Source organism: Lipophrys pholis (assembly GCF_963383615.2).
Source record: "Lipophrys pholis genome assembly, chromosome: 5".
Taxonomy (NCBI): domain Eukaryota; kingdom Metazoa; phylum Chordata; class Actinopteri; order Blenniiformes; family Blenniidae; genus Lipophrys; species Lipophrys pholis.
In genome coordinates this window covers 24,185,755-24,211,911 of record NC_137628.1, presented here as the reverse complement: position 1 = coordinate 24,211,911, position 26,157 = coordinate 24,185,755, and the positions used below count along the sequence as shown (strand labels likewise).

Here is a 26,157-nt window from a genome sequence, read left to right as displayed (position 1 = left end):
AAAGCACCCATTATGTTACATACCAAAATAACATGTTCATGCAAGCATTTGTCATTTATATCATAAACATAATTTTGACTCATGTTTCCATTCTTGTTCTCCTTTCTGTCCCTCCTTCACGCTTTTCCTTTCACGCCCTCCATTTGATCATCAGAGAAGGATGTCGGATTGAGAACGTTCAAAAGAACATTAGATGCAGGAAATATGCCTTCAACATGTTGCAGCTGATGGCCTTTCCCAAGTGCTACCGACCGCCCGAGGGGACTTACGGCAAAGTCGACTCTTAAGGACACAAGCCATGTACTGTTAGACTGTTCATTGTTTTCCAGATTGCCAAAATTTAATCTTCTAAATAATAGTATGTAAAATGTTGTCATTTTCATCATTAAAAAAATCCATATTTGCTGGATGTTTTTCAGTTTTGATGTTTTTTCTGTGCTTGGAGGGTACGCGCAGAGGCTCCGAGAAGAGCCAGGATCTGATCCCAGGATAAGTTTATCAATCTGTGTTACATGTAAAACAAATGCACTTTTTTTTTCTCCACGAATTTTCCTTGTTCCAATTTCCTTGTTGTTAATGTAATTTCTGTGACGAAATGAATCTTCACTCTGAGGTCAGCTTCTAGGTTTTTTTCTATAATCTTGTCTCTACTCACTGCCATCAAAACGTATAAGTGAACCTTATGACATTTTTCTTATGACACCCACAGTTCCCATGTTGAAGATTGGGGGTCCATGTTTCAGTGATGTTTGAGTTACAAACCTCCAGCATGAATAGTAAAGCAGGAAGAGTTGGATGAACCGAGATGTACAAGATGAAACTCTGAAACATCAAAATGTGATCTTGTGTACAGAGTTGATGGCCTCCTGCTGAGCTCCAGTTGCTGGTTAGTTTCAGGTCTAAATTTTCACTTTGTTTTTTTTTGTGTGTTGATTTTTTTTTTTTTTTTTTTTTCATTACTTGTGTTTCCTCACACTGCTATGTTACATTTTGTTCTATTATTTTTTATGTACTTTGTTTGAGCCCAGCATGACAGGTGGAAGCTGAACATCAGTATCATGGATTATGGATGAATAAATGCCATTATTTATTTTTGTATTATAAAGGGATTTTATATTCTGAGTATTTGACTTTTAATGCATGATTATAATGATCACTTATGTTAAACATTTTACATTCACACAGTTCTAAAATTAAAGATGGTTATAATGTTGATTGTTCAGTGTATGTGTGATAATTTGCTTGTTTCTAATGTTCAGCATTTGTTTTCAATAACTTTCAAGTTGTGCTATTAACATGCAGAGTTAAATATAAATTCATTGTTTACAAGCATGACCAAAAGGAAGGAGTAATGCAGTAATATTAGAGTTTGTATAATGAAAAACTGCAACATTTTAAAAGATTACCTGTTTCTCCACAAATATACAACTTGCATCCTTACAAATGCTTCAAACAGGCAGACTAAGGACAATAGTAGTTAATGGAAAGTTTCAAGTCAAACTTAATTTTTTCATGAACTTGAACAAAGACCTCATGAACTTTCTTCAGTCCAGGGCAACTTCAAACTGCCTGCAGCAGGTGTAGGTGGGGCAACAATAATCATCAGGAGGAACCTCAGAGAAATGATCTCTGAAGCTTCATGTTTGCTTTTATAATGAATAGGGCCTTTACATTTGCTGATGACAGCATTGCCGATTTGTTGGACTTCATTGTGTTTGAGCTTTTCAATTAATTTGATGGTAAATATCAGACGTGTTCATTTCTTTCATCAGAATTGTGTTTGGACTGCTGAAACTGTTTTTTATCTTTCACGTTCTATCTGCTCATTCTAAAGGTACATTTACGCGATGTTCCCGATCGCCATGGCAGCCCCGTTTCAGGCCACCGTGGACAAAACGAGATGGACGCCAGACAACGCAGGGGGACGGGATGGGCAAATGTAACAGGTCGTGATTGCCGTGGGCGCCGTGCCAGATTTTTAAACTGTCAAAAAATTCCATACTGCGGCCACGGCACAGATGAGAAACTTAGTAGGCCGTAGCAAAATGGGATGAATGTGGCAGCACGTAATTGGCCGTAACAGAACTTGGAGGCGGAACTTACCTCTGGTAAAGGAGGCTTACAGGAAGTGACGTTTAGTGCGCGTTCTATCACGGTTGTTTCGCGTTTTATCACGTCGCGTCACGGTTTTCACGGCGTGTAATGGCGTATGGTAGCCGTTTCATCACGGTCAATCGCGGCTTGTCCCGGTTTGTGGACCCGACGCGTTGCGTTCTCCTCCGGTCTGCCACGGCGCGCACGGTCTGGGAGGAAGCCGGGCCTGGAGGCGAGTTTCATTGGAGTCTGAGCAATCAACGACAGAACACCTTCTACAAGCTCTGCCACCGAAAAAGAAATGAAGAGGTACAGTATGTGTACACCCAGCTAAAGTCTCAGGATACAATGATTGCCTTCACTTCTGGTGGCCCTGTGAGGCATAAACCTGCTTTCAAAATGGTGCGACGTACACATTTCATCTGTAGAAAGCCTTGACAGAACGTGAAAAACGTGCCAGACCTTCCTCAGAATTCCCCAAATTCCCACGGCGCACTACATTTTGGGCAAACAGGGCTGCCGTGAACATAGTGTAAACCTCCCCTAAGGATGACGGTTAAAATCCCACAGTGCTGTTACAATTTTCTATCTCATTTTCTTCAGTATATTTTAATGTTCACATTTTGGCAACTCCGACTGTTCTATTTGAGACCACGGTCCGATTCAAGAACCACTGTTTCTTTATTTCATCCCTTTGTGGCTTTTAGCTGTGAACCATGCGTCGTTCCCTCACCACTGAGAAGCTCTCTTGAATCGGAGTAATAGTCTAAAAATGGGCAATAAATGTCGACCCGGGATTTTCTCTTCATGGGCCATCACATTTGTATCTCGTGTTGTACCCATTTATATACAACTGTCATAAAAATAGTAAAATACTGACTAAATCCTGAAAAAGTAGATACACATTTTTAATATTTGCTCAAAGGTAGCATGTGCTTTCTTTTAAACAGGAGATTGATGTTTGCGTCAAAAAGGAGGATTTCTACTGTTTTTTAAATTTAGCACTTTAAAGCACATCTCGGGCCTGAATTTTTGCCAATAAAGGCAATTATGAAAACTAATAATGGCAAAAAAACAACAACAAAAAACTAATAAGTGTGACTAGCCCTTTAGTCAACTTTCAAAAAGTGTACAGCACATAAACACTTCAGCAGATTGCAAAATTTAGGTTTGTTATATTTAAAAAGAAAAAGAAAACACAGTTTAAGAGGAAACCAACATTCAGACAATCATTACCCTTGCATAGAAAATCTGCTGCGATTTACAGTTGCGAGAGATAAACAAAAACGTTTATTTTAGGGGGGGGAAGCAGCAAATCAGCAAACTCTGTAATCCAACACAATCTCCGAAACTGTCACTTCACACAGTAATATAAAGCCCCAGAAAGTTGAAGGTGTTTTTTCTTCTTCTTTTTTTCTTTTTCCTAGTTTACTTATGTGCAGTGATGTGCATTCCTGCTTTTCAATTCTGGTATGTAACTCCATTCCAGTTATTATAAACGGTTCCCCAGGTCCAAGTAAATATTCAGCAGTCTCTGTGGAGGTGACGAATGACAGGACAATGTCATTCCTTCCCAACCTTGTGGCTAAACTTTACTCTGCATGTTTCAGATGCTTCCTCTCCTCTATAGGCCTGCGTCAGTAGAATTGCTTGTTAAACGGCTGCTACATGAGCAGGGTTGTAATATACTGCTTCCTGTCTTGCATTCTAAACTGATTTTTAAAGAATTTACAGCCAACACAGCTGCAGCTGCTCCGTCTGCCCACAAATCTGCTGAAAAGGTCTCCGAGGAACATTTCCAGGACTTTTTTGAATATCAGCCTCAAAGGACTGGGAAGCATCTGAAGGCAAATGGGGTTCATGCAAGTTAACGCTGGGTGTACCTAATAAAGTGGTGAGTACGCGTAAAACTACAACAATAAGGCAGATTGTGAGGCGCAGACAGGCGTTATCAGTGCTGTTCAAAGCAAGCAGGTCGTGAGGCCTGAGACTAATACTGTCATGCTACACATTCGAATACCTCACACATATCTGATGCTGTCTGGAGTATCAAATAATGTATAACAAACGTTATTTAAAATGTCATGTATTACCACGGATAGACTTTGTTACAACATAATATTTACAAAATATGAACACTTTTATACAAATATATACAATTTACATTTAAAGCTCACAGTATTTACAAGGTGTTACGTTTCTTCGATCTACGTGTCTGCAGATTCTTTCAGCAGATTTTGTTTGGTGATAATTTGTTCCAAAAGATTATTTAGTTTGTCCATGAATATCGTGATGTTTTCAAGAGGATGTGCTTCACACGGTAAACATCCACCCTAAAATTGAAAGGAGACACGATTAAACATTTGTTTTAAAGAAACTTGAAAGAGTTAAATTACAATAATCAGCCAGAACGACTCAACGAGTTTGCTATAAACACAGTGAGTTCGAGAAAATGTAATGTAAGAAACAAGAACTTGCATCAGGACTCGCTGTTGGGGCGAAATGATGGATCGGATTCGCGTATTTATCTGGGACTGCCTCCTCGATGATGACCATTTTCAACTCAGACATGTAACACTCCAGTGACATCGTTTTGCAGCTATCCTGGAAGAGAAATAAATCTGTCATCGCAGACGAAAACAGAAAAATCCCATGTTATGCCACGCCCCATGGCCATTCATGCAGGTACCGATGTCTAAATGACAAAAACTTAATATCTGATACCCAAAAAAAAAAAAAAACACACAATTTTCTGTATTGACACCACTCGGGAGGTTTAAGCAGATTCTTCAATAGGGGCAACCTTTTGCAATGTTTCAGAGAAACTCAATTTGGACTGTGACCTGAGAATTCAAGTACTCAAAAAGGCTCTGGAACGTCCCTGAATCTTTTCCTTGTATTGTTTTGCCGTAGACTCTTGTTTGGTGGATTGAAGACGTAAGAAATAGGGCATCGTAATTGTGTGTTGCTTATCCGATCAGGATGGCACTCATAGTGTTTGCTGCTGTGTTCACTTGCATTTGTAATCTATTCATAGCTCAGGCATCAGCCCAGCCTGCCTCGAATCAGCCACCATCCTCCCAGTCGTCAGGAAGCCTGCAGTATTCCAGACAACAAAAATCGCTGATCCTGCACTTCAGGAAGTGCGGAGCTGACCAGCCTCCCACATCCCAAGGCTGTTATGCAGAAGGTAAGCAGCGTCTGCACTTCCTGCAGGTCCTTGTAGGAGGCTGCTAGTGGCTTACTGCCGCTGACCATCGAGGGCATCTTGAATTACTGCCTCATGGTGTGATACTCAGGACATTCAGTCGCGGATAAAACTCTGCAGAGGGTGATCAAATCTGCACCAAAACAAAATATGGGCTGGCCTCTCCCTTCACCCAAGGTCATGACTGACACCCACTACCTCTGCAGAGCAAAACACATCGCAAAGGACTCTTCTCATCACCTGTGCTTTGTTGGTTTGTTTCCCTTCATGTTGTTTGTATTTGTCAAATGTATGGAAACAGCATTGCAAAGGGCGGCTGATGCTCATGATTATCAGTGATTGGCTCCATTGTCAGGATGAACCCTGTGACCAGCCTGCAGGCCCTCAGCCTCATACACAAGAAAACTGTATTCTGACATCTTTTTTTTTTTTTTAAATCATTAAACTTAATCACATTAGTTTTTGCTCTTTCGCTGCTTTTCCAGTGCCAGACTCTGCTCCACACTCTTGGGCACACATTAACCTGCTGCTGCTGGTTCACCATCTCTTCTTGCAATGACTACTTTCCGGTCGGTCCAGACCACTGGAATTCTGTAACGCTTTACAAAGCCTGCTGTTTTGTAGATGTTCTGATCCACTCATCCTTCCACCTTCTGAACTAACGGCTCATTTACTGCATCACACATCCCTTGTATTGAATTTTGAAGCTGATTGTTGTATGACGGTGCAGTTAATTTCAATTTAAATATCTGTGAAAGAAGGTTTTTGGAGTACAGAGGAAACACACAAGAACTCCAGGGTATGCATTTTAGAAAAATCCTCTTTGGGAAAAATAGTCTACCATTATTTTTAACTTAAGCTCTATACTATTTGTTACCAGCATTCACTGTATTATGGAGACACACTCCTTTTGACTTCATTAAGTGTGAGCCAACAATGTTCAGTTTTGCTTGACACCTTTAAAAATGAGTAATTTTGGGATTGCAGTCTGTTAACACTTCAAACTGAATATTATTTCTGTTTTATTCCATCAGCATGAGTAGAGCTAATGACCTGTAAGTGTAAATCAGCTGATCTTCACATCATTTCTCCAGATTGAAATCAAAAAACTGAATTTTTCACTTTTGCCACTTACTTTAATGTCACTGACGGACGGAGCATACAGCATGGCATCAGATTTCTGCATGCGGATAAAAAGGAGACAATCAACTGTAAAAAGTCATTCAAATATAGCAAAAACCAAATCACAACCACTTTGTAAATAAGACACACTGAAGCAGTTCATACGGCCAAAATTAAACTTGAGTAGTACACACAACCAGTACATCTACAATCACAATCTGAATATTATTCCTCTGTTTTAATGCAAAGTACAGAAATTCAATGTCTTTTTACAAAACTCAAAAAAAGTTTCAATTTAGAAATACTATTTCAAACATATCATTTTGACTGATGCTTCCTTTGTCAAAATTCAATTGAAAATACAAAGACTGTTTCCTCTATTTATGGTCTGTATTTTCCTCCTTATTTTTTTTTGTGTCACCTAAAAATGCAAGAAATTATTTGAATTTATCTTGCTATCCAATTCCAGAGAAAGATCTGAAATAAAGACACACTATTTCTATGTTTTATGTCAACCCCCCCCCCCCTCCACAAAGTGTTCCAATGCTACCGCCCAAGATTCTATGTCTGCCACTCTTACTGAAGCAGGTTCATCCCCAGTGAATGAAGCAGAAACTGTATTTGGAATTATTATTGGAAAAAAGTTAAACGTTTTCTTTGTAATTTTGACCCTTTTTATCCAGTCAGCCCGGAATTATGTAGTTCATTTTGGGCTGCAGGCCATATGTTTGACACACTAAAAGTAAATAAAAACAACAAGCAAAAACCAAAGAATTAACCAAAATCTCACTTGATTAATTTGATATAATTTCTCACCTTGATGAAGCGTGTCAGCAGCGCCACAGAAATCTGAAGATCTTCTGTTTCAGCCACACAAGATGTACTCAAGAGGCTTCAAGAGAACAAAATCAATTATAAAGGAGTCATGAGACGATCCTTTAATTGTTTCACAGGCTCTTTCAACAGTGTCCATAAACTACCCATCGTCGCGTAACGCATAACTTAAGCTAACCTAAGTTGTGCATCTTGACGGCTTTACAGTTTATTAATCTGTCAACACATCAACATTATGTTGCTGGTAAATGGCTTGGTTTCATGAACACACATGCATTTCCTACAAATATGAGCTTCTGCTGCTGGTGTCTTTAGTGTGTTTTACCCAGCTGACACTAGCTAATATTCAGTTTTTGAACAAAGCCACACTGTATGCCTACCTCAGAACTAAGAAAGAAAGCCACACCTGAGTTTTGTGGCTCTCTCGGCATAGCTTACAGGTCGACTGGAACTGGGCGCCTCTCTGAAAAATTTAAAAGAAAACGTTAGTAAATCATCGGATTTGTTGCTGTGCGTGTGTAAACAAGAAGGTTGTGACAAACAGCAGGTAAACAAGGACAGTTCTGACTTTCTTGACACTTTGTTTTAGGTTTACCGGGAGTTAGAATTAAAAGTTATGAATATGATAAAACCAAACATGATTTGAAGGTCACATAGCCCAAAGCTACTAAACAATTTCAAACTCCTTTTAGATTAATTGCTGCTGCAGTTTAGTTTGCTCCGTGCATCCAGTCTGGCCCTAATTAACATGAACATAGTCATGATTCTGAATATTAGTCAAGAATAGGGATGGGAATTGATAAGATTTTTCCAATTCCGATTCCATTTTCGATTCAATATGCATACATTAAATTTACAGCAATAAATATGAATTCATATCACCTAAAGATGCTAAGACCTGCACAAGCAAATAATCCCAGAAGATTTTTTTGAAAGTTATTTAAAAAAGAAAAAGTGATGCATCCAGTCCGCCAACTTAGTTTGACCTGAAAAAGAATATTAAAAAAAACCAGCTCTGAACTGGAGAGCTGCAGGGGGGGGGTCGTGCTTGTGGTCTGATGAATCCTACTTTCACGTCTGTGCAGAAAAACGAAAGAAAAACAACCGAGGTGAAAAGTCCAAAGTTCACTCAGGCCTTAAGACATAACAGTCATAAATTAATAGCGACTATGTAAGACTTTCAATAAGCCAGCATTCTAGGTTAAAGTCTTAATGCACTCCCACACGATGGTGGAGAGTGCGTGCACAGGCAGTTCGTTCTTGCACTCAGACGCGTTGTCGTTCAGATGACAGGTATTTGTCCGCAGTCGTCTGATCTCCTCCTTGTTGACCAAAAATGCTCCCGCAATTCTGTGACTGCTTTCAGGAGGTTCATGATACTCGGTTTGTGCCTTGCCGAAGGGCCTCGGATAAAAAAAAGAAATGCTGTCCAAAAAGATCAAAAATGTATTCATGGCTGTTCAAAACAGTGAATCTGTGTAGTACAAGGAAATTGTATAGTTGCTCTCAGTTGTACAAAAAAAAGAAATGTAATGGAAATACTTGCGAGGGAAGGTTCAAAGCCTGGTTACTTTCCCACATCCTCACATCTAATGGATCACTGTGAAAAGTGTGTTGCATAAAGTGCAAATGTCAGTTTCAGAAAGTTACAGGATTTCTTAGAGAGATGTCCAAATATTTCGTTTACACAGACGTAACGCTGTGAAACAAGTAAATGTTTGTGGAGTCGGGAATTAAGATGTGGGTTCATGCTGTGGATTGAGCCACAAACAGCGTAACCAGTAAACCACAGCACTTATTCTGCTTTAACGTCAAGCTGGGAATCCAGGAGAGTGGCATTACAGACATTGTTTAACCTGATGTCTTATAGGACACAGGACCGACACTCAGGTTAAACAATGTCTGTAATGCCAGGAGAGTGGCATTACAGACATTGTTTAACCTGAGTGTCGGTCCTGTGTCCTTTAAGACATCAGGCGAAACCAAACCGTCAGATCTCTTGATGGATCTCTCGTGTCACAACAGAGAGAAGAGCTTCATCTACTCACACTTTCGATTATCAACGGCCATTATCTTATGTCCTAAGGAACTGTTCAGGCCAGTCATGTCTGGAGGAGCAACACTTTGGAGAGTCAATGCAAATACAAACGTCCCTTCTCTGGTTTCTCTATATGATCTTAGCACTCATCCAATTTCCACTTTGTTGACCAGAACATAGAAATATTTCACTGTTCTCAGGAGGTTTATCGGACTGGAATAAACTTGAACTTTCCACTACACCAGTTTGATTAAAGTAACATTTGTGGACAGGTTAGTCTTTCCTTACAAATGTTAATGTTTTGTATAGTTCAACTTTAAATGAGTGTAGCAGTATTTACTATAACAGTGATTCAGTTGACATTTATGTTATTTGAAAGTTTAAAATATAAAACCACAGATATTTAATTTCTGATGAATTTCTGATTTCTTTTTTTTATTTTCTTATTTGCTGTTTTAACTATTTTGGCTCTTGTGAATGTTTATGTCTTACATGCTGTCATTTGTTCAGGTAGAAGGCAATTGCTGTTTAAACAGTTCCATTGTAGATGTTTTAGCCATTTATGATTTTTCAGTGTCAGGGTTTGTATATCCTCAATGTGTGTTTTTCCAGGTACTCTTTTTTTTTTTTTTTTTTTTTGGGGGGGGGTTGATATTTAAATTACCCTTAGATATAAATTTAAGTACGCATGATGGTCTTTACAGGTAATCCAGAATCACTGGCAGCAATTCCAAAAAGTCTATGGCGGTTTACTTAAACCTTTTATTTTCCTCTGTAACATTTCATTGACGGTTCGCTTACTGAGGTATGACATAGAATGTATGCAGCCGGAGTAAGCCTGTGCCATGTGTTTATGTAACAATCCAAAAATGTAAAACAGTTTGAAAGCAGCTCTGTGAAACTAAACAGATTTGGATTATAGGAGGGAAATAATAAACATGAGGTGAATTCCTCTATCGTTGTAAGTGCTGCATCATTGTGTCTACAGGCACATCAAATCTTCGCTGTTTGCTTTTTTTTTTTTTTTTTGTAACTGATAAAACAACATAAAAATGAATCCAAAGTGTCACTTTTTAAAATGCGTGGACTAAAGAAAGCAAACAACAGAAATAAACATATTATGAAACTTGAATTTAGGCAGCAAAAAAGAGAGTTATGTAGATTGTATTTCTCACCTGCTATCTGGTGCTCAGTAATTAGAAAAAGTCCATTTTCTACAACTTATAGTTTCTCCTTCCAATTTTAAAATGTTGATAACTGACTGACAACTTGACCTCTGAAGGTGTGCGGTCGTATCTGCACCAAGATGTTAGCAGATCCTTTAAGTTCTGGAAACTGTAAGGCGATTTTGAAGGTGGCATATTATGCAAAATTCCCTTTCTAACGGTTTCCCCAACAGTAATATGCGTCCTCATCCCTGGGAATTTACAGCACTGCATTAATCTCCAGAGGGGAAATTTCTTCCCGAATTAACCCATCGGTAGCAGCCACACAGAGCAGCGCCCGGGGGGCTGAGGGTCTTTGTTCGGGGACCCCCGGTGCATGTTTTTGGGAATGTGGGAGAAAGCCCACGCGCACACGGGGAGAACATGCAAACTCCACACAGAAAGGCCCCAGGCCATATTTGAACTAACGACCTACTCGCTGTGAGGCAACCACTGCGCCACTGTGCGGCCAAAGATGTCCCAGAAGTAAAGAAAGTCTGTCATCTCTCTCCCTGGCTTATCTAAATTTTTAAAAAAGTGTGTTGCTCCAACGAGCCAATCACAAATCAAACCCTATATAGTGTCATCAGGGGTTTAGCCATTCCCAATCAAGGAAGGCCCTCCCTTTGACCGTCCTACAATTAGGCAGCTCTGGTCTATCGATCTTCTCCTCATATGTTCTCCTCTCAAAAGGTGTTGTCTTTACTGAATTAGCTAATCTCTCTCTCTCTCTCTCTCTCTCTCTCTCTCTCCATTTTGCGTCTCTGTCCTATCTTCTCCAACTCCCGCGACTCGACCCATCAGTCAGCTGCACTTTATGACAGACGGCTGTGACGTCAGCCCCAGCTGCATTCAGCTCCGGGCGCAGGAATGGTGCATTGTAGACGAGTAGATTAATGCGCATGTGCAACTTTCAACGAGAGTCTATGGCCAAAGATTTTTGTGCCCATGACGGAAACAAGTCAGCAGTCAGACAACGCAGACGAACGAAACAACTTTACTCATTAACTATATAATTATTATCTTGCGTATCTAAATATATACATACATATAGCTCAAAATTTATTAATTTTTTATGTCTTTTTGAAGGTAATGTGGTGGGACGGCGCCCTAGCGCCCTCTATTGGCCAGCCGCCACTGGTGAAAGCATTATAAAGCTTTATATTATGACCCCTTTAAGCCGAACCCTCCGTAGAAAGGACACATCCCACAAATGTTTGACTGAACTGAGATTTGAGGAAGATGTAGAGAACAAGCCTCAAACTACACCCGCACCTTCTCTGCTTTGCGACCGGGTGCTTGAGCCTGTTGAAAGAAGACACTAGTTTCCAGTGCCTGGGGAAGAGGTACACGTTGAAGTGGCATTCAAATGGATAGCAGGACTCAAGGGTTCACTGCAGCACGGTGCATCAGGCCCAAAGCGTCACCCGTGTTCATCCTGACTGGTCCACAGCTGTGAGGTAAACTGCACTGTGTGTTCTGACACCTTTCCATCAGAACCAGCGTTAGCTTTGGCAGTCGTTTGAGTTGCAGTACCTCAGTTGATGGATTATATGACATAGCCCAGCCCTCATTTGCTACGTGTACCATTAAGATTTGGCCGCACGCAACCATATCGTTAGCTCACTGTGTGTTGCTCGCTTACACTGAGCGAAGTGAAGAATTTTTAAAACTGAAAGTGATCTGTTTTAAATTCATCTGTTTTGAAACACACGCGTTTGGATTGGATATACTGTGGTCGAGAAGGAACGAGCACAGTCAGGAAACATCATTAGGAAAGACGTAGTCATTTAAACCATTAGTCTGTTCAGAAATAAAGGGCTAGACATGTGCAAACGAACATTTCTCAAATTAGATCAACATAAAAAGTTTCCACGAAGTTGTTTCCATTATAGTTTTCCAACAACAGTAAAAAGTTGCTACAACATTTGTTCTGCGCCAACCTTTCTCTGCTCTCTGCTTCTCTAAGAGCTGCTCCTACCAGCCCATCTGAGACCAATCATGCCAAAGTCAAATTCAATGAGAGCACTTTCTCCATGTGAGCATTAGCTGATGCTTCCCGATTGTATCTGCAGGATATTACACACTCATGCCTAAAAGACTGACTGAATGGATAACTGCACGAACAAGCAGGTCCATTAGTCTTCCTAATAGTCCGTGTGGTATGCACCGTAACAGTCACTGGGTTGCTTCAGGCAGGGGATCCTTTAACGTTTGCTGGGGGAAAACTTTTGCCTGACTTGATGGATTTTATCACGTGGATTAGTAATTTTTTATATTTGATCAATTCTTAAATTCTAGACCTTCAGCCTAAAGACCCTGGAGCAAGTCAAAGCAGCTAAAACATGGTTTAGGTCCTGAGCACAGTATTTAACTGTAATTTTAAGGGTAAATAAATGAATGAGACAGTGTTACGAATCAGCTGCACCATCAGCAACACATAATAATGAAATTCTGTTTTTTTTTTTATGTTTTTAATTATCTGTTAATAGAAGGATTTTGCTTGATACTTTCAGCTGTTTGTCAGAGTTTCTCTTGTGAGTTTCATAAATACCTGCAGTATCAAAGAGCTAATGGATCCATGACCATTTCCAAAGTGGGTGGCACACTGGCGTTGGCATCATTAGAGTGATTAATTATGAATTACCCCCAACAGGAGGAAAGGATTAGGCTCATTTACAGCGGCAATTTTATAATTGTGCCGAGAAGTAACAATGATGGCAAGTTGATAGCGGTGCGCTTCACATTGCTCATGCAAAGAGGGAACACCCAAACTCTTCACAGAACGGATCAGTAAGGCCCATATTAAGCATTGAAGCTGGAGTTCTGACCACCACATAACCATGTTAGAAAACAAATAGTTTTGCCAAATACAGACATGCACGACCAAGAAAACATATGAACTTCCCATTAATGAATAAATATACTAACAAGTCATAAGTAATAACTCAATGTGTTTTATAGGTGGTGATGGTTTTAATGGGAAAATTCAAAACATTCCTTATTTTCCAGGCTTGTATTTCATATTTGAATGATTGTTATTTTATGTTCTATTTATTATTTTCAATCATTTCTCTGTTACTGGGCGTGTTCTTCTACTGTGTTGTTTATTGTATTTTAACTTTCTTGCTCATTTATTGATTTAAAGTAATTTTCTATTTTGAGTTTTCAATCCTGATTCTTGTGTTGTGTTTCACTGTTTATATTTAGCAAAGCCCTTTGTGTTGCATTCTGTTCTTATGAAATGTGTTTTATGAATTAAGATTGGTTGGTTGGTTGGTTGGTTGGTTGGTTGGTTGGTTGGTTGGTTGGTAGTTTGACTAATGGAGCATTATTGATATTATTTTTGTTATGTGATGCTATTAGTTCAGTACTAATATTTTAAATGTTAACCATCTATGTTTTAATGCAATATTTAGGCTTGTGTATTCTACTTACTGCTCCACCCATTGTAAAGTACAGGGGGAAACAATTTGACTTACAGGTTCAAAACAAGGGTGTCAAGCATGTGCCCTGTGTACCAAAACCAGCCCACCACAGAGTCCAATCCAGCAGACAGGATGAGATTTGTAAATGTAGAAAATAACTTTCTTTGAATTAAAAGTATGTTTTGTTCCTGAACTGTCCACTGAGGGTTGAAGCAACCCAACACTGATGCCCAGAACTATTATGGAAGTCTGATGAGAATCACTTCTGAAGACAATTTGTAATTAAATTCTTATTAAATTTAGTTAAAACGGGGGCGCTAGTGCGCAGGCGTAGGATGTAGACGTGTTTGGCTTGTGCTCCCCACCACAGCTTCAACAAAACTGCTTTACACCACGGTAAATCTCCCCAGGAGTTATTTTTTGCTCACACATCTGCCTTTTACATCCAGTACTACATTCCTGAACCATGCCTCCGAAGACAAGCGCCTCAAATAAGAATAAGACCATTGACGGATACATCGGCGGGACTAATGCTAACGGGCCTGCTAACAATGTCCGTCCCACTGAGCCCTCTGCTAAAGCACCAGCTAACCCTCCGGATGACAGAACCCAGACTTACGAAATATGTAAGGAAATGTGCAAGGAGATATCCGAGTCGATTTTGGGAAAGCTTGACGAGCGTTTTGATGCTTTTGATACTAAGTTTCAGTCAGTACTCTCCGTACAAACTGATTTACAGAACCGCATGGTCAGTCAAGAGCAAACGATCAGCGCTCTGGAGGAGCGCATCGATGCCCTCGGAGCCAAATACGAGGATTTATCCAAGCACGCCAGTCAGCTTCAAAACAAAGTGCTGGATTTGGAGGGTCGCTCACGCCGACAAAACATTAAGATTGTTGGTATAAAGGAGGATGCGGAGGGAGGAAGACCTACTGATTTTGTTTCCAGACTTATTCCAGAGCTGCTGGGCAAACAACACTTTCCGAATCCAGTGAAAGTCGATCGAGCACACCGCTCTCTGCAGCCCAAGCCGGCAGCTGGAAGCAGACCGCGCACCATCATGGCTCGCATTCACCATTTTCAGGTGAGGGAGCTGATTATACGCCTCAGCCGGTCACAACCAATGGAGTACAAAGGAAACAAGGTCCTGATTTTCCCGGATTACACCAACGAAGTGATGACTGAGCGCCGTGCCTTCCGTGACGTGATGCAAACCCTGAGAGATGAAGGAATCAAGCACTATCTGCGCTACCCGGCCCGACTGTGTGTACACTGGCGTGACGAAGAAGCACCGGAGACATTCAAAGATCCAGCGACAGCAAAGGCAGCTCTGTTGCAGAGGAAACGTGACGCTCTGGTGAATGAGTAGGACGGTCTAAAGTTGAGCAATACAATAAATCCTATCGCACATTCGAGGTGAGAGTGACTATTTTTAAATTTTATTTAATTTTATCTTTATTTATTTAAATTTTTGATTTATATTATTATTATTTTTTATTATTATTTTTTGTATTTTTATTTTATTTATTTTAATTTTTTTTCATCTACTTAAGCCAAATGCACCACAATTTGGACTGTTTCTGGATCTGTTCATTATTATTCTACAAAGTACTGACTCTGTCCAACTACCATTGAATTATACTTAATGAAGGTGCATTTGTTTATTGCTTATTTATTTTGTTAATTTTTGTTTGTATTTATTTAGTATTTTATTTTTCTCTCGCACTCATTTTTTCCAGTGGTGTTTTAAATATATTTTGAAGTCATTATGTTGAGTTTTGTGGTGGGGGCGCCGTGACTCACGTTGAGTCTACCATCTGTCCGATAGCTCCAGCTCAGGTAAAACGGGGAAGTTTTGCGTCAGGTTCAGTGGACGCAAAGGGGGGGTGGGGGGAGTTTGTGATGTTTGTATTTGTTCTTGTTCTTTGGCTCGGATGCAAGGTTCTATTTCATTGTATTTTAAAAATGTTTGCAAACCAGATGGAGTGTGTATATGTACACTGTTGTATTTTTCTCCCCTTTTTTTGTTTTTGTTCTTAAATGATTAACACACAGGGGAGTTTACAAGTCGGAGGCAGAGATTTACAGTTAGTTTCATGGAATGTGAAAGGGCTTGGTAGTGCAGTCAAAAGAGGGAAAGTCTTTAAACATCTCAAATCCTTATCTGCAGATATAATTTTCCTACAAGAGACCCACATTAAAGCTACAATGCATCACAGATTAAAGTGTAATTGGATATCTCAAATTTATCAATCGCCATTCACCTCCCACGCCCGTGGTGTAGCAATACTATTCAGAAAGACTGTCCCATTTCAGATATCCTCTGTAATCAATGACCCTCTTGGGAGATTTGTTATGGTCTCTGGTAGCATAAACTCATTCCCGTTAACCTTTCTTAACGTATATGGCCCGAATACGGATGAGCCTAATTTTTTTTCTAAAGTATTTGACTTGCTTCCAGATGACAATAACTCAAATATAGTGATTGCTGGGGATTTCAACTGTTACCTAGATCCTTTCCTAGATAGATTATCTACACGGCCACCACCAGATATTGCATCCGTACGGCTTCTAAACAATCTTCTAAAAACTAGAGGCCTGGTTGATATTTGGAGGATCCAGCACCCGACAAGCAGAGACTACTCCTTTTATTCTCACGTGCACAAGTCTTACAGTAGGATTGATTATTTCTTGGTCAGCTCAAACCTAATTTCACGGATCACTAATTCCAAATATCATAATATACTGATTTCAGATCATAGCCCCTTAACAATATCAGTAAATATTTCTCTTGCAAAACAGGCATATTCTTGGCGTTTTAATCCAAATCTTCTTGGCGATGACAATTTCATTAATAACATTTCCTCTAAATTGAAAGACTTCATAGATTTAAATGACAACGGTGAAGTGTCTGATTCCACCTTATGGGAAGCATTAAAAGTAGTTTTGCGAGGTAACATAATCTCTTATACATCAGCCCTTAAGAGAAAAAGAGAAAAGCGACTGCTTGAAATTAACCACTTACTTCCTACGTTAGAAAGAACATATCAAATTTCAAAATCACCTGATCAATATAAAGAGATAATGAAGCTTAAATATGAATATAACGGTATCATGAGTGATCAAATTAATAACTTACTTTTGAAATTAAGGCAAAAAAATTTTGAACTTGGGGATAAACCAGGCAAACTGTTAGCACGACAGCTTAAGGGTGCCCAGAGTTCGAGAGCAATTTATAGTACTAAATCTAAGACTGGTGCGCTCATAACCAATCCTGCTGATATAAACAATCGGTTCTGTGAGTTCTACCGTGAACTTTACTCGTCTAAACACACAGCTTCACAGTCCGATTTTAATCATTTCTTCGATACTCTTTTATTACCCAAATTGAGTGATACTGCCAGGAAACACCTTGACTCCGACATCACCCTACAGGAAATCATCACTGCTATAAAGTCATTTTCACCGAATAAGGCAGCCGGGCCTGATGGCTTTAGCTCAGAATTTTACAAGAAGTTCTGTGATATCCTTGCGCCCCTTTTACTCAGAATGATTCGTGACTCCAAAAGTGGTAAGAAGTTACCAAAAACTCTCTATGAAGCCAACATTTCTCTTATTTTAAAAAAGGGCAAAGAGGAAACAGATCCCGCTAGTTTTAGGCCAATCGCACTTCAAAATGTTGATCGGAAGATAATAACTAAAATCCTGGCTACAAGATTGAATAGGCATCTAACATCTATTATTCACCCTGACCAGACGGGATTCATCCCTGGTCGACTGTCTTTTTCCAATGTTAGACGACTGCTCAATACTATCTACACTGATTATAGTCACACCAAAGCAGCTTCTATTTTGTCTCTTGATGCACATAAAGCTTTCGATCAGGTTGAGTGGCCTTACATATTTGAGTCATTGCGTAGGTTTGGATTTGGTGAAGATTTTATATCTTGGGTAAAATTAATATACGCAAGTCCGCTGTGTTCTGTTTTGACAAATGGCGATCGGTCAACTTAATTTCTCCTGCAACGCTCAGTTCAGCAGGGTTGTCCCTTATCACCGGCACTTTTTGCTATAGTACTGGAGCCTCTTGCTGCAGCAATTAGAGCGCATCCACACTTACGTGGGCTTCAGGTTGGTGGTGTGGAGACGATCATCAGTTTATATGCTGACGATGTAATATTGTATCTGCAGGATGCTGAGGAGTCGGTTCCTCATCTTCTCAGCCTGATTACATCGTTTGGAAAAATGTCAGGATACACCATAAACTGGTCAAAGAGTGAGTTTATGCCTCTCACCAAAATTTACTCACCAGGCTTTTTGGAAAGAGTTCCATTTAGGGTAGTTAATGACCATTTCACTTATCTTGGTTTGACTATACCCAAAGATCCAAAATGTATTTTCAAATTGAATTTTGCAGGATTTATATCAGGATTAAAGCAGAATATTGAAGGTTGGAAGCTTTTGCCTCTATCAATGATTGGGCGCATAAACTCGATTAAAATGGTTTGTCTCCCTAGATTTCTGTATTTATGTCAAAATCTCCCAATTTATCTTACATCCGCTTTTTTTAAAGACTTGGATTCCATTATCCTTTCCTATATTTGGAATGGCAAGCATGCCAGAATCTCAAAGATACACTTACAGAAGTCTAAAACGGAGGGAGGATTGGGCCTGCCAGTTTTTAAACATTTTTATTGGGCTGCCAATGTTAGGGCGTTAATGTTTTGGCAACAAGGTACTCTGGACAATCAGACACCCTCTACCCCACTGTGGCTTAAAATGGAGGCCAACTCTACCAACAACTCCTCTTTACCAGCAATGCTATTTTCCAAATTTGAGAAACCAGAGTCCTTTAAGAACCTGTGCTATACGTTAAAGCAGTCTGTTAGGATTTTAAACCAAATAAGAAACTTTTTGTCTTTACCAAACACATCAGTACAAACGCCTATATGCCTCAATCATTGTTTTGCACCTCCCTGGCATGACAAGTCTTACAATGACTGGAGAAGGAAGGGCTTGATGTCAATCAATGACTTATATGTTGATGGTAAATTTGCATCATTCAATCAATTAAGGGAAAAATACAATTTGCCCCAGTCACACTTCTTTCGATATTTACAGGTCAGGCATTATATTCAATCGGAAATTGGACATTTTCCAAATCTTCCAGTTGAACATGAAATTTATCAAATTCTCAAAAGCCCTCCCGATTCCAAGCATCTTGTTTCAAAAGTGGTATGCCTATTGAATGATTATATTACCGCTAGTACTGTGAAAGCGAGGGATACTTGGAGAGAAGAATTGGGTATTGAATTATCTGAATCCATGTGGACCAAATGCTTATCTAAAATTCATTCTTGTTCTGTGAACAGCAGACATCAATTGATCCAATTTAAAATTGTCCACCGCTTGCATTATTCTAAAGCCAGATTACACAAAATCTATCCCTCGGTTTCCCCAATGTGTGACAGGTGCAACGTGTCAGAAAGTACTTTGTCTCATGCTTTTTGGTCCTGCCCTTCACTAACAGGCTTCTGGTCAAAATTATTTGACTTCTATTCCAAAACATATAAGACGCCCATTCAACCTGAAGCTGGACTTGTTCTCTTTGGCTGCACTCAAACTATTAGGACTATCCCTGCTGTAATGCAACAACCACTGGAACTGGGTCTAATTGTTGCAAAAAAAATAATACTGAAAGAATGGAAGTCCCCCATTGCTCCTTCGTTCCAGCTGTGGGTCACTGACATGTTGTATCTAATACAAATGGAAAGACTTCGTCATGGCTCCATGGACATTTTTGCCCACTTTTGGAGTCCATTTCTTTCTCATTTTGAAAAGATCAAGATACAGTAGCTGCTGACTGAACTCCTTTTCTTTTTCTCTGCATCCCTTCTGTTATATTCTTGTGTATACTCATTTGGTAACAATGTATGCATCTGAGCCATGTTGTTTTGTTGTGTTGTTTTGTACTGTATTGTCTTGAAAAAAAAAAAAGTAAAATGAAAATAAAATATTGAAAAATTTAGTTAAAACTACAATTATTGTGAATATTTTCAGAATGAACTGGTATCAATTATTTATTTTATTTTGGAGATGCTAGTATGTATAGTGTGTTGTGCTGTATATTCACTGGTCTGACTCATACGTGATATGAAATTGTACCTATGTGGTCCCAATATTATTAAAATGACTTTGACCCTCCAAGCAATGTTCCCTCTAAGCTGCGCACTTGAGCAATCGCGCACTGCTCGCACATTCTCAGCGCACAAGAAAATCTATGCAGCGCATAAAATAAAATTCAACATAAACGTATTAATTAATATCTAATATTAGTCCTAATCTTATCTAATCAATTAAACCAATAATAATAATAATAATAATTTTGTTTTCTGTACTATTTTGCAACGTAACTCAGTGAGTGACAGGTGTCCAGCCAATGATACCATTCGGTTCACTTACGCTACGCAGCCAATCATAGCATTGACACTATTGCCCTGCCCATTCGCGCCGTGCAGGTTAGCTAGCTGACAACAGTGCGGCGGAGTTACGAGACGCAAATGCTAACCCCTTATCATGGCGAAACGAACGGGCAGCGACACATCCACTCACCAAGCCATTGTAAAAAAGAAATGCGGTTCTTTTAAGATGGAATGGCTGTCGGAGTATGTTCAAATAGAAGAACAAGCGGTGAAACTGGGTGAGATTTTTTCTTTTTCGAGTGAGAAGGGTCTACTCTGCAAAACATGCCGCGAAGCTAAAGGAGCAAATGAGTTTTCCGAGGGAAAAATGTGGACTGAATGGAAGTTGGACTACCTCAAGCGTCACATTCAGCAGAAAAGTCATTTGAAAGCTGTTGGAATTGTACGAAGACTCAAGATGGGACAGGGGATTGGTACATTATTGCAGGAAAACGCAAAAGACAGAGAGAAAAGGAACGAGCTGTCACACAAAACAAAATCTGACCCCAAGCAAGTTAAAGTTGTCATTGACAACATTTTACTAGCCATCAAAATGAATGCATCAATGCTGTCAGTTCAACAAATCCACGATCACATGGCAAAGTATGTGAGTATACCAGAAAGCTGGCGAAGCAAAAACTATGCCTTTGAATTTGTGAACTCAATGAGATAGTGCAGAATGAGACTATGTGCAGTGTTAAAAATGCACCCTGGCATACCCTGATAGTAGATGAGAGCACAGACATATCAGTACACAAAATGCTAGTCCTATATATTAAATACAGGAAGGAAAATGATGTTAACTATAAAACTGTGTTTGGTGGCATCATCAAGATGACAGCATGCACTGCTCGGGATATTGTGCAGGCAATAACTCAGTTTTACTCCAAACATGGACTGGACCTGCAGAGAATGGTGATGCTGACCTCCGATGGTGCCACAGTAATGCTAGGAAAACACAACGGAGTCGTGGCTTTGTTAAAGCACCAAATACCACACCTAACCGAACAACATTGTGTGGCCCATAGAGAGGACTTGGGCATTGATGATGCCTGGAAAAATGTACCTATGATGCGAGATGTGGAAATTCTTCTTAGAACTGTGTATTCCACTTTCTCTCGGTCCACTGTGAAGAGGGGCAAAATGGAGGACCTAGCAAAGATTCTTGATGAAGATACATTGTCATTCAGGCCTCTGAACGAAGTGCGATGGCTGTCGCGGCACCAAGCTGTCAATGCTGTTCTGAGGAACTACACTGTGCTTGAAGAATACTGCAAGAGAGAATCCAGTGATAACGGAGATCCAGTGGCAAAGTACTGCTACAAAAAGCTGAGTGATTCAAAGTTCAAGGTTACTGTCACTGCTCTGGGAGATGTTTTGGGTGAGCTAGCACAACTCTGCCTCACTTTGCAAAGACGCAACCTGACTGTGATGGAAGGACAGTGCTTTGCCAGAGCAAAGATTGAGAAGTTGCGTTCCCAATACTTGAAGCGGAAGGCTGTACAGTGGAGTGACCGTGTCAAAGAGGCAATGGGGACCTCATCAGCTGATGGCAGAAATACTGGTGAGATTACTCTTTTCATTAGTAAGCTCTGTGATCACATGGATGCTCGTTTTCCAGAGGATGAATTAAAGGAGTGGTCTGCATTTGACATTGAAGCACTGAGCTCAGACATCAGTTTTGACTATGGATCAGCAGACATTGCCACACTGGCAAAGAAGTATGAGGCCATTCTCCACCACCCACAGTCTATGGAGGCCATTAACAGTCAATATGCTGAATTCAAGTACATAATGAAGCAAAAACTTAAACAGGGGTCAATCAGCACATTCTCAGATATGGTTGCTGCAGCACTTAGATGTGAGGAGCTAAAGGAGATCTCACAGCTTGTGGATATTTGTGCTACATTTCAAGCTTCCAGTGCAGATTGTGAAAGAGGATTCAGTTTAATGAATCATATTAAAACAGCATCCAGAAATCGTCTTGAAGTGGCATATTTGGACCAGCTGATGCGCATAAAGTCAAAGCAAGAAGCAGACGAAGCCATCAACCTGGACAAAGTGTACAACCATTGGAGAAGTGAGAAGGACAGACGTGAAAAATAAGGTAAAATTTAAGTCAGATTTGTGCATATTCTAGTGACATTTATTAAGATTTTTTACTTATGGATATTAATCATTAAATTATGTTACTAGATAAGTTATGGGCAGTAGAAATGATAATAAAAAACTGAGTAATTACATATTTTACAGACAGAGTTACAGGAATTTACACTGTATCACAAGCTACAGCACACGTCATTGTGCAAAATGTGAATGTTTTAATGTGAACAAAATGTTATGTCTGAAAGGTGTATATGTATCATTTCTTCCAGAACAGGACCCTCACACAGGCCACAACAGGACCTCACACAGGCCAAAGCAGGACTCTTCCCATGGCCAAGCAGGACTCTCACATAAAACATACTACACATCTCATGAACAACAAGATTTTTGTCTTTTTCCTTTAAAGTTTGCCAAATCACTTATATTAAAAGTAAACTAGTGAAAATTGCTGCTGTAATTTGATTCTTTTAATAAGCCATGTAACTTGCTGTGATCCAAGGTTTTGAACAGGTGTGATACTGGTGTGTGGCCACAGCGTGCACATCTGATGTTGCTCACAGTGGTCCTCAGTGTGCTCAGGGAGCTTGTGTGTATGCCCAGACACATGAAAAATTAGAGGGAACATTGCCTCCAGGCTTAATCATCCATCTTCTGTAACTGTTTTATTTGGTTGCGCGAGGGACTGGAACTAATCTGAACAAACCTGGGAGTGAAGACAGCAGGTTACACTGAATTCTGAATTGAACTGCGTTGCTGAGGGCTGGAGCACTGATTAGTGCTCTCACCTCACAGCAGGAAGGTCATGGGTTAAAATACCAGCCAGCCATGTGCAGGTTTCCACAGTCCAAAAGCAAGGTGTAAGGTTAATTGGTGTGAATGTCAGTAAGTGGTTGTCTGTCTGTGTTTGCTCAGTGATGGACTGGGTGGTCTGATGAATGAATGGATTGCCAGAGAGGAAGTTGGAGTACCGAGAGAAATTTCAAGCATGGTCTGGGAGAAAGTACAAATCACTACACAACAGTGTGTCCAGCTTTTTCATATCAAAATCAGAAAGTTCAGACAGATAACATAAACTCCTGTCAGCTTTGTATCAAACAAAATACCTCACCTAACTATGATATAACATATACATCTGAACCTGGAGTTTTCCCTTATGACCGGAGTTGATTTGTAACACAGTTATAAACTGCTTCCAGGAGGCGGAGCCTCCAGTACATTGCATCCGCACTGCAATGAAAGTGAAACTAAAGTATTGTGACTAAGTGCGTTCTTTGTTTTTACCTAAATAACCGCAATGCCTCACACATCTGTGTCAGCAGCAGCTCGACTCGTAGACCTGGCTGGATCCACGTGGATCACGGGGTTGACACACCTCCGATCAGTGCGCAGCACTTATTTCTTACCGGCTCAAACTTTAAACACCTTTCTGCTTTTTTTTATTTCTTCCTCCCTGATGAAAACAAATAAATAAATAAAAATACACTACGTGCGATTCTGAGCACAAGCTCAAACCTGAGGCGGCAGGTCGGTCACACCTCGGGCGGTGAAAGGCAGCAGCTTACCGCTCGCGGGTCTCCGACACTTGTGAGTTCACAGAGGATCTTCATGAAGTCTGTCAGCGGCGCAGCGGTGGCTCTCCTACCCGGCGGACCAGCAGGCCAACGTCACATTGTTGCATTTCATCTGCGAAGACGGTCCTTGTGTGTCCCATTGGTCTGCGTCCGGTGTCTCTAGCGCTTGATCCGAGCGTGACAGATTACCAGAGAACGCGCTAACACACACACGAACACACACACGCACACACAAACACACACACACACACACACACGCACTCACTTACACTGTTGTAATGTTGAGAGCACGTTCACTCCTCCTCCCAGTCGTCACTTCAGTTCTGTCCAGTCAGGACTGCTGCTGGCAGTTTAATTTCACTCATTTTCCCGTAATGTAACATGACAGGTCAAATGGAGGCAAGTGAAGGAGAGAACCATGTTCTCCAATACAAGGGGTCCAATTTAGACCCAGCAAAGGCACAGAAAAATAATGGCTCCTGGTTTCAAGAAAGTATTAAATGCTTTTTGTTATTTGATGGGGTTATTGTCTAGTATTTTTTTCCCTCCCCTCCCCTCCCCTCCCCTCTTCTTAAGTGGCACATATTGTGCAAATGTCACTCTAGAATGGTTTTCTAAGAGTACTATGTATCATCATAGCCTGTGTACTAGCCTCCAGAGAGGTGTCACCTCTCGCTCGCTTGCTCCACTTTTTAGCGAATTTGTGCTCATACGGGCAATTTTGAGATTTTCCTGCGGGGAAATAACCACTTCCTCTGGTAGTGGATACTCACTTTGACCCTCCCACAGATAGATAAAAAAAAAAAAAAAAACTTTCAAAGGTTACTGATATACAGGATAAGTCCAGCATAATATGAAAAACTGTAACGGTGACCCTTAAGGCCCAATCATACTTCCCGTATTGTGCATCCGCAGACCACTTTAGACTTGCAGAGGCACACACGATTGTACAGACGGGGATACCGGCACCACAAGCGCCCAGTAGGCGCCCATTGCTGTTGTTGCTCGTTGCTCTGGAGCATTCGCAGTCGGAGCACACATCTGCATGGTCACAAAATTTGGGTTGCACGCGGTCGACTGCACAGGGGCATGGATGACGATATTTATCTCACACAGATCAAAATATCTGGAAATGCGGATTAAGGAAAAGTGTGATCGGGTCTTTACAGTTGGCAGGAGCGAGCTGGCGACTTGGTAGTAACAGTAACAACACATACGACCAAACTAACTAACCATTCTGAAACATCCTGCTATGGCCACAGAGTCTGAACGTCTTCAGGAGGAGCTTCTCCTTCTGGGTCTGATTCTGGTCAAAAGACAGCATTTCTTCAAGAAACTGGAGGACTTTTAAACTGGCTGAAATTCAGAACCAAGGCTGGATTTGGTGCAAGACACTTTGAATACGAATAAAACAGTATAATATGAAACCCTTAGAAAAACCAAATCTATTCCACCAATCTTCTTGTCCACTTTATCCAACTGACTCCCTGGAAAGGTTGCCAGGTCATCACAGGGAAAACACCCCCCCCACCTTCTAACAGTTTAGAACCAACCAATGGTGGCGGGGATGTGGGGGGTGGGACGACATACACAAATAGGTAGAGTGTGCAAGTTCCACAAAGAAAAGCCTTCAATCCCACACTGGACTCAAACCAGGGACATTCCCTCATCAAATACAAGGTGAATTTGACCACTCGGTACACAAGCAACTGGTGTATTTAATGGATGTTGTCATTTTAAGGGTTAAACCTGGTGGGAGTTGCAATTACTCCAAATCACTGTAAAGCTCAGCTTATTAAAGTATAAACATTATAATTATAATTAGAGACCTACAGTAAGCCCCTTTTCATTAAATAAACTGTCATAGCTTTGTGGGAGAGGCGCTCTGTTATAATGAAACACCTCTGGAGTGAGGTTGAAGTTGTTCCAGCCTTCAACGATCCAACCTCCCCGGACTACGCCACTGCCAATCAACTTGTCTTCTACACCAGGTCCCCTACATCAAGGTTACGAGGCGTTGGCGTCGATCTCCCCGAAGGCAGAGTTCACCCAGGATGTATCACCAATCCATCACACGGAAACAGAGACAG

General features: G+C 40.4%; 2 protein-coding genes across 4 annotated transcripts in view; one reads left to right on the top strand and one right to left on the bottom strand.

Moving 5' to 3' along the window:
• The window catches only part of inpp4b (inositol polyphosphate-4-phosphatase type II B), a 122,937-nt gene extending 121,723 nt beyond the window's left edge, over nucleotides 1–1,214 (top strand). For all 3 annotated transcript variants that reach the window (XM_080463240.1, XM_080463244.1, XM_080463243.1), the window contains one exon: nucleotides 155–1,214. In XM_080463240.1, coding sequence (XP_080319366.1) covers nucleotides 155–287 — 133 coding nt within the window. In that variant the 3' untranslated portion in view covers nucleotides 288–1,214. The remainder of the gene's footprint in view (nucleotides 1–154) is intronic.
• Nucleotides 1,215–3,180: 1,966 nt separating this feature from the next.
• On the bottom strand, nucleotides 3,181–24,375 carry il15 (interleukin 15). Its single transcript, XM_080463247.1, has 6 exons — nucleotides 24,059–24,375; nucleotides 7,639–7,721; nucleotides 7,241–7,316; nucleotides 6,438–6,482; nucleotides 4,573–4,698; nucleotides 3,181–4,427 (listed from the first exon to the last, which is right to left on the bottom strand). The coding sequence occupies exons 1-6, from the start codon at nucleotides 24,101–24,103 to the stop codon at nucleotides 4,302–4,304; spliced, it is 501 nt and encodes a 166-aa protein (XP_080319373.1). The 5' UTR covers nucleotides 24,104–24,375; the 3' UTR covers nucleotides 3,181–4,301.
• Nucleotides 24,376–26,157: the final 1,782 nt, after the last annotated feature.

Coding starts and splice junctions, on each gene's coding strand:
- il15 (XM_080463247.1), bottom strand. CDS start 24,103: ATGAAGATCCTCTGTGAACTCACAAGTGTCGGAGACCCGCGAGCG. Junction 4,699..6,437: donor CGTCCGTCAGTGACATTAAA/GTAAGTGGCAAA, acceptor TTTCTCTTCCAG/GATAGCTGCAAAACGATGTC. Junction 4,428..4,572: donor CCCCAACAGCGAGTCCTGAT/GCAAGTTCTTGT, acceptor TTTCAATTTTAG/GGTGGATGTTTACCGTGTGA.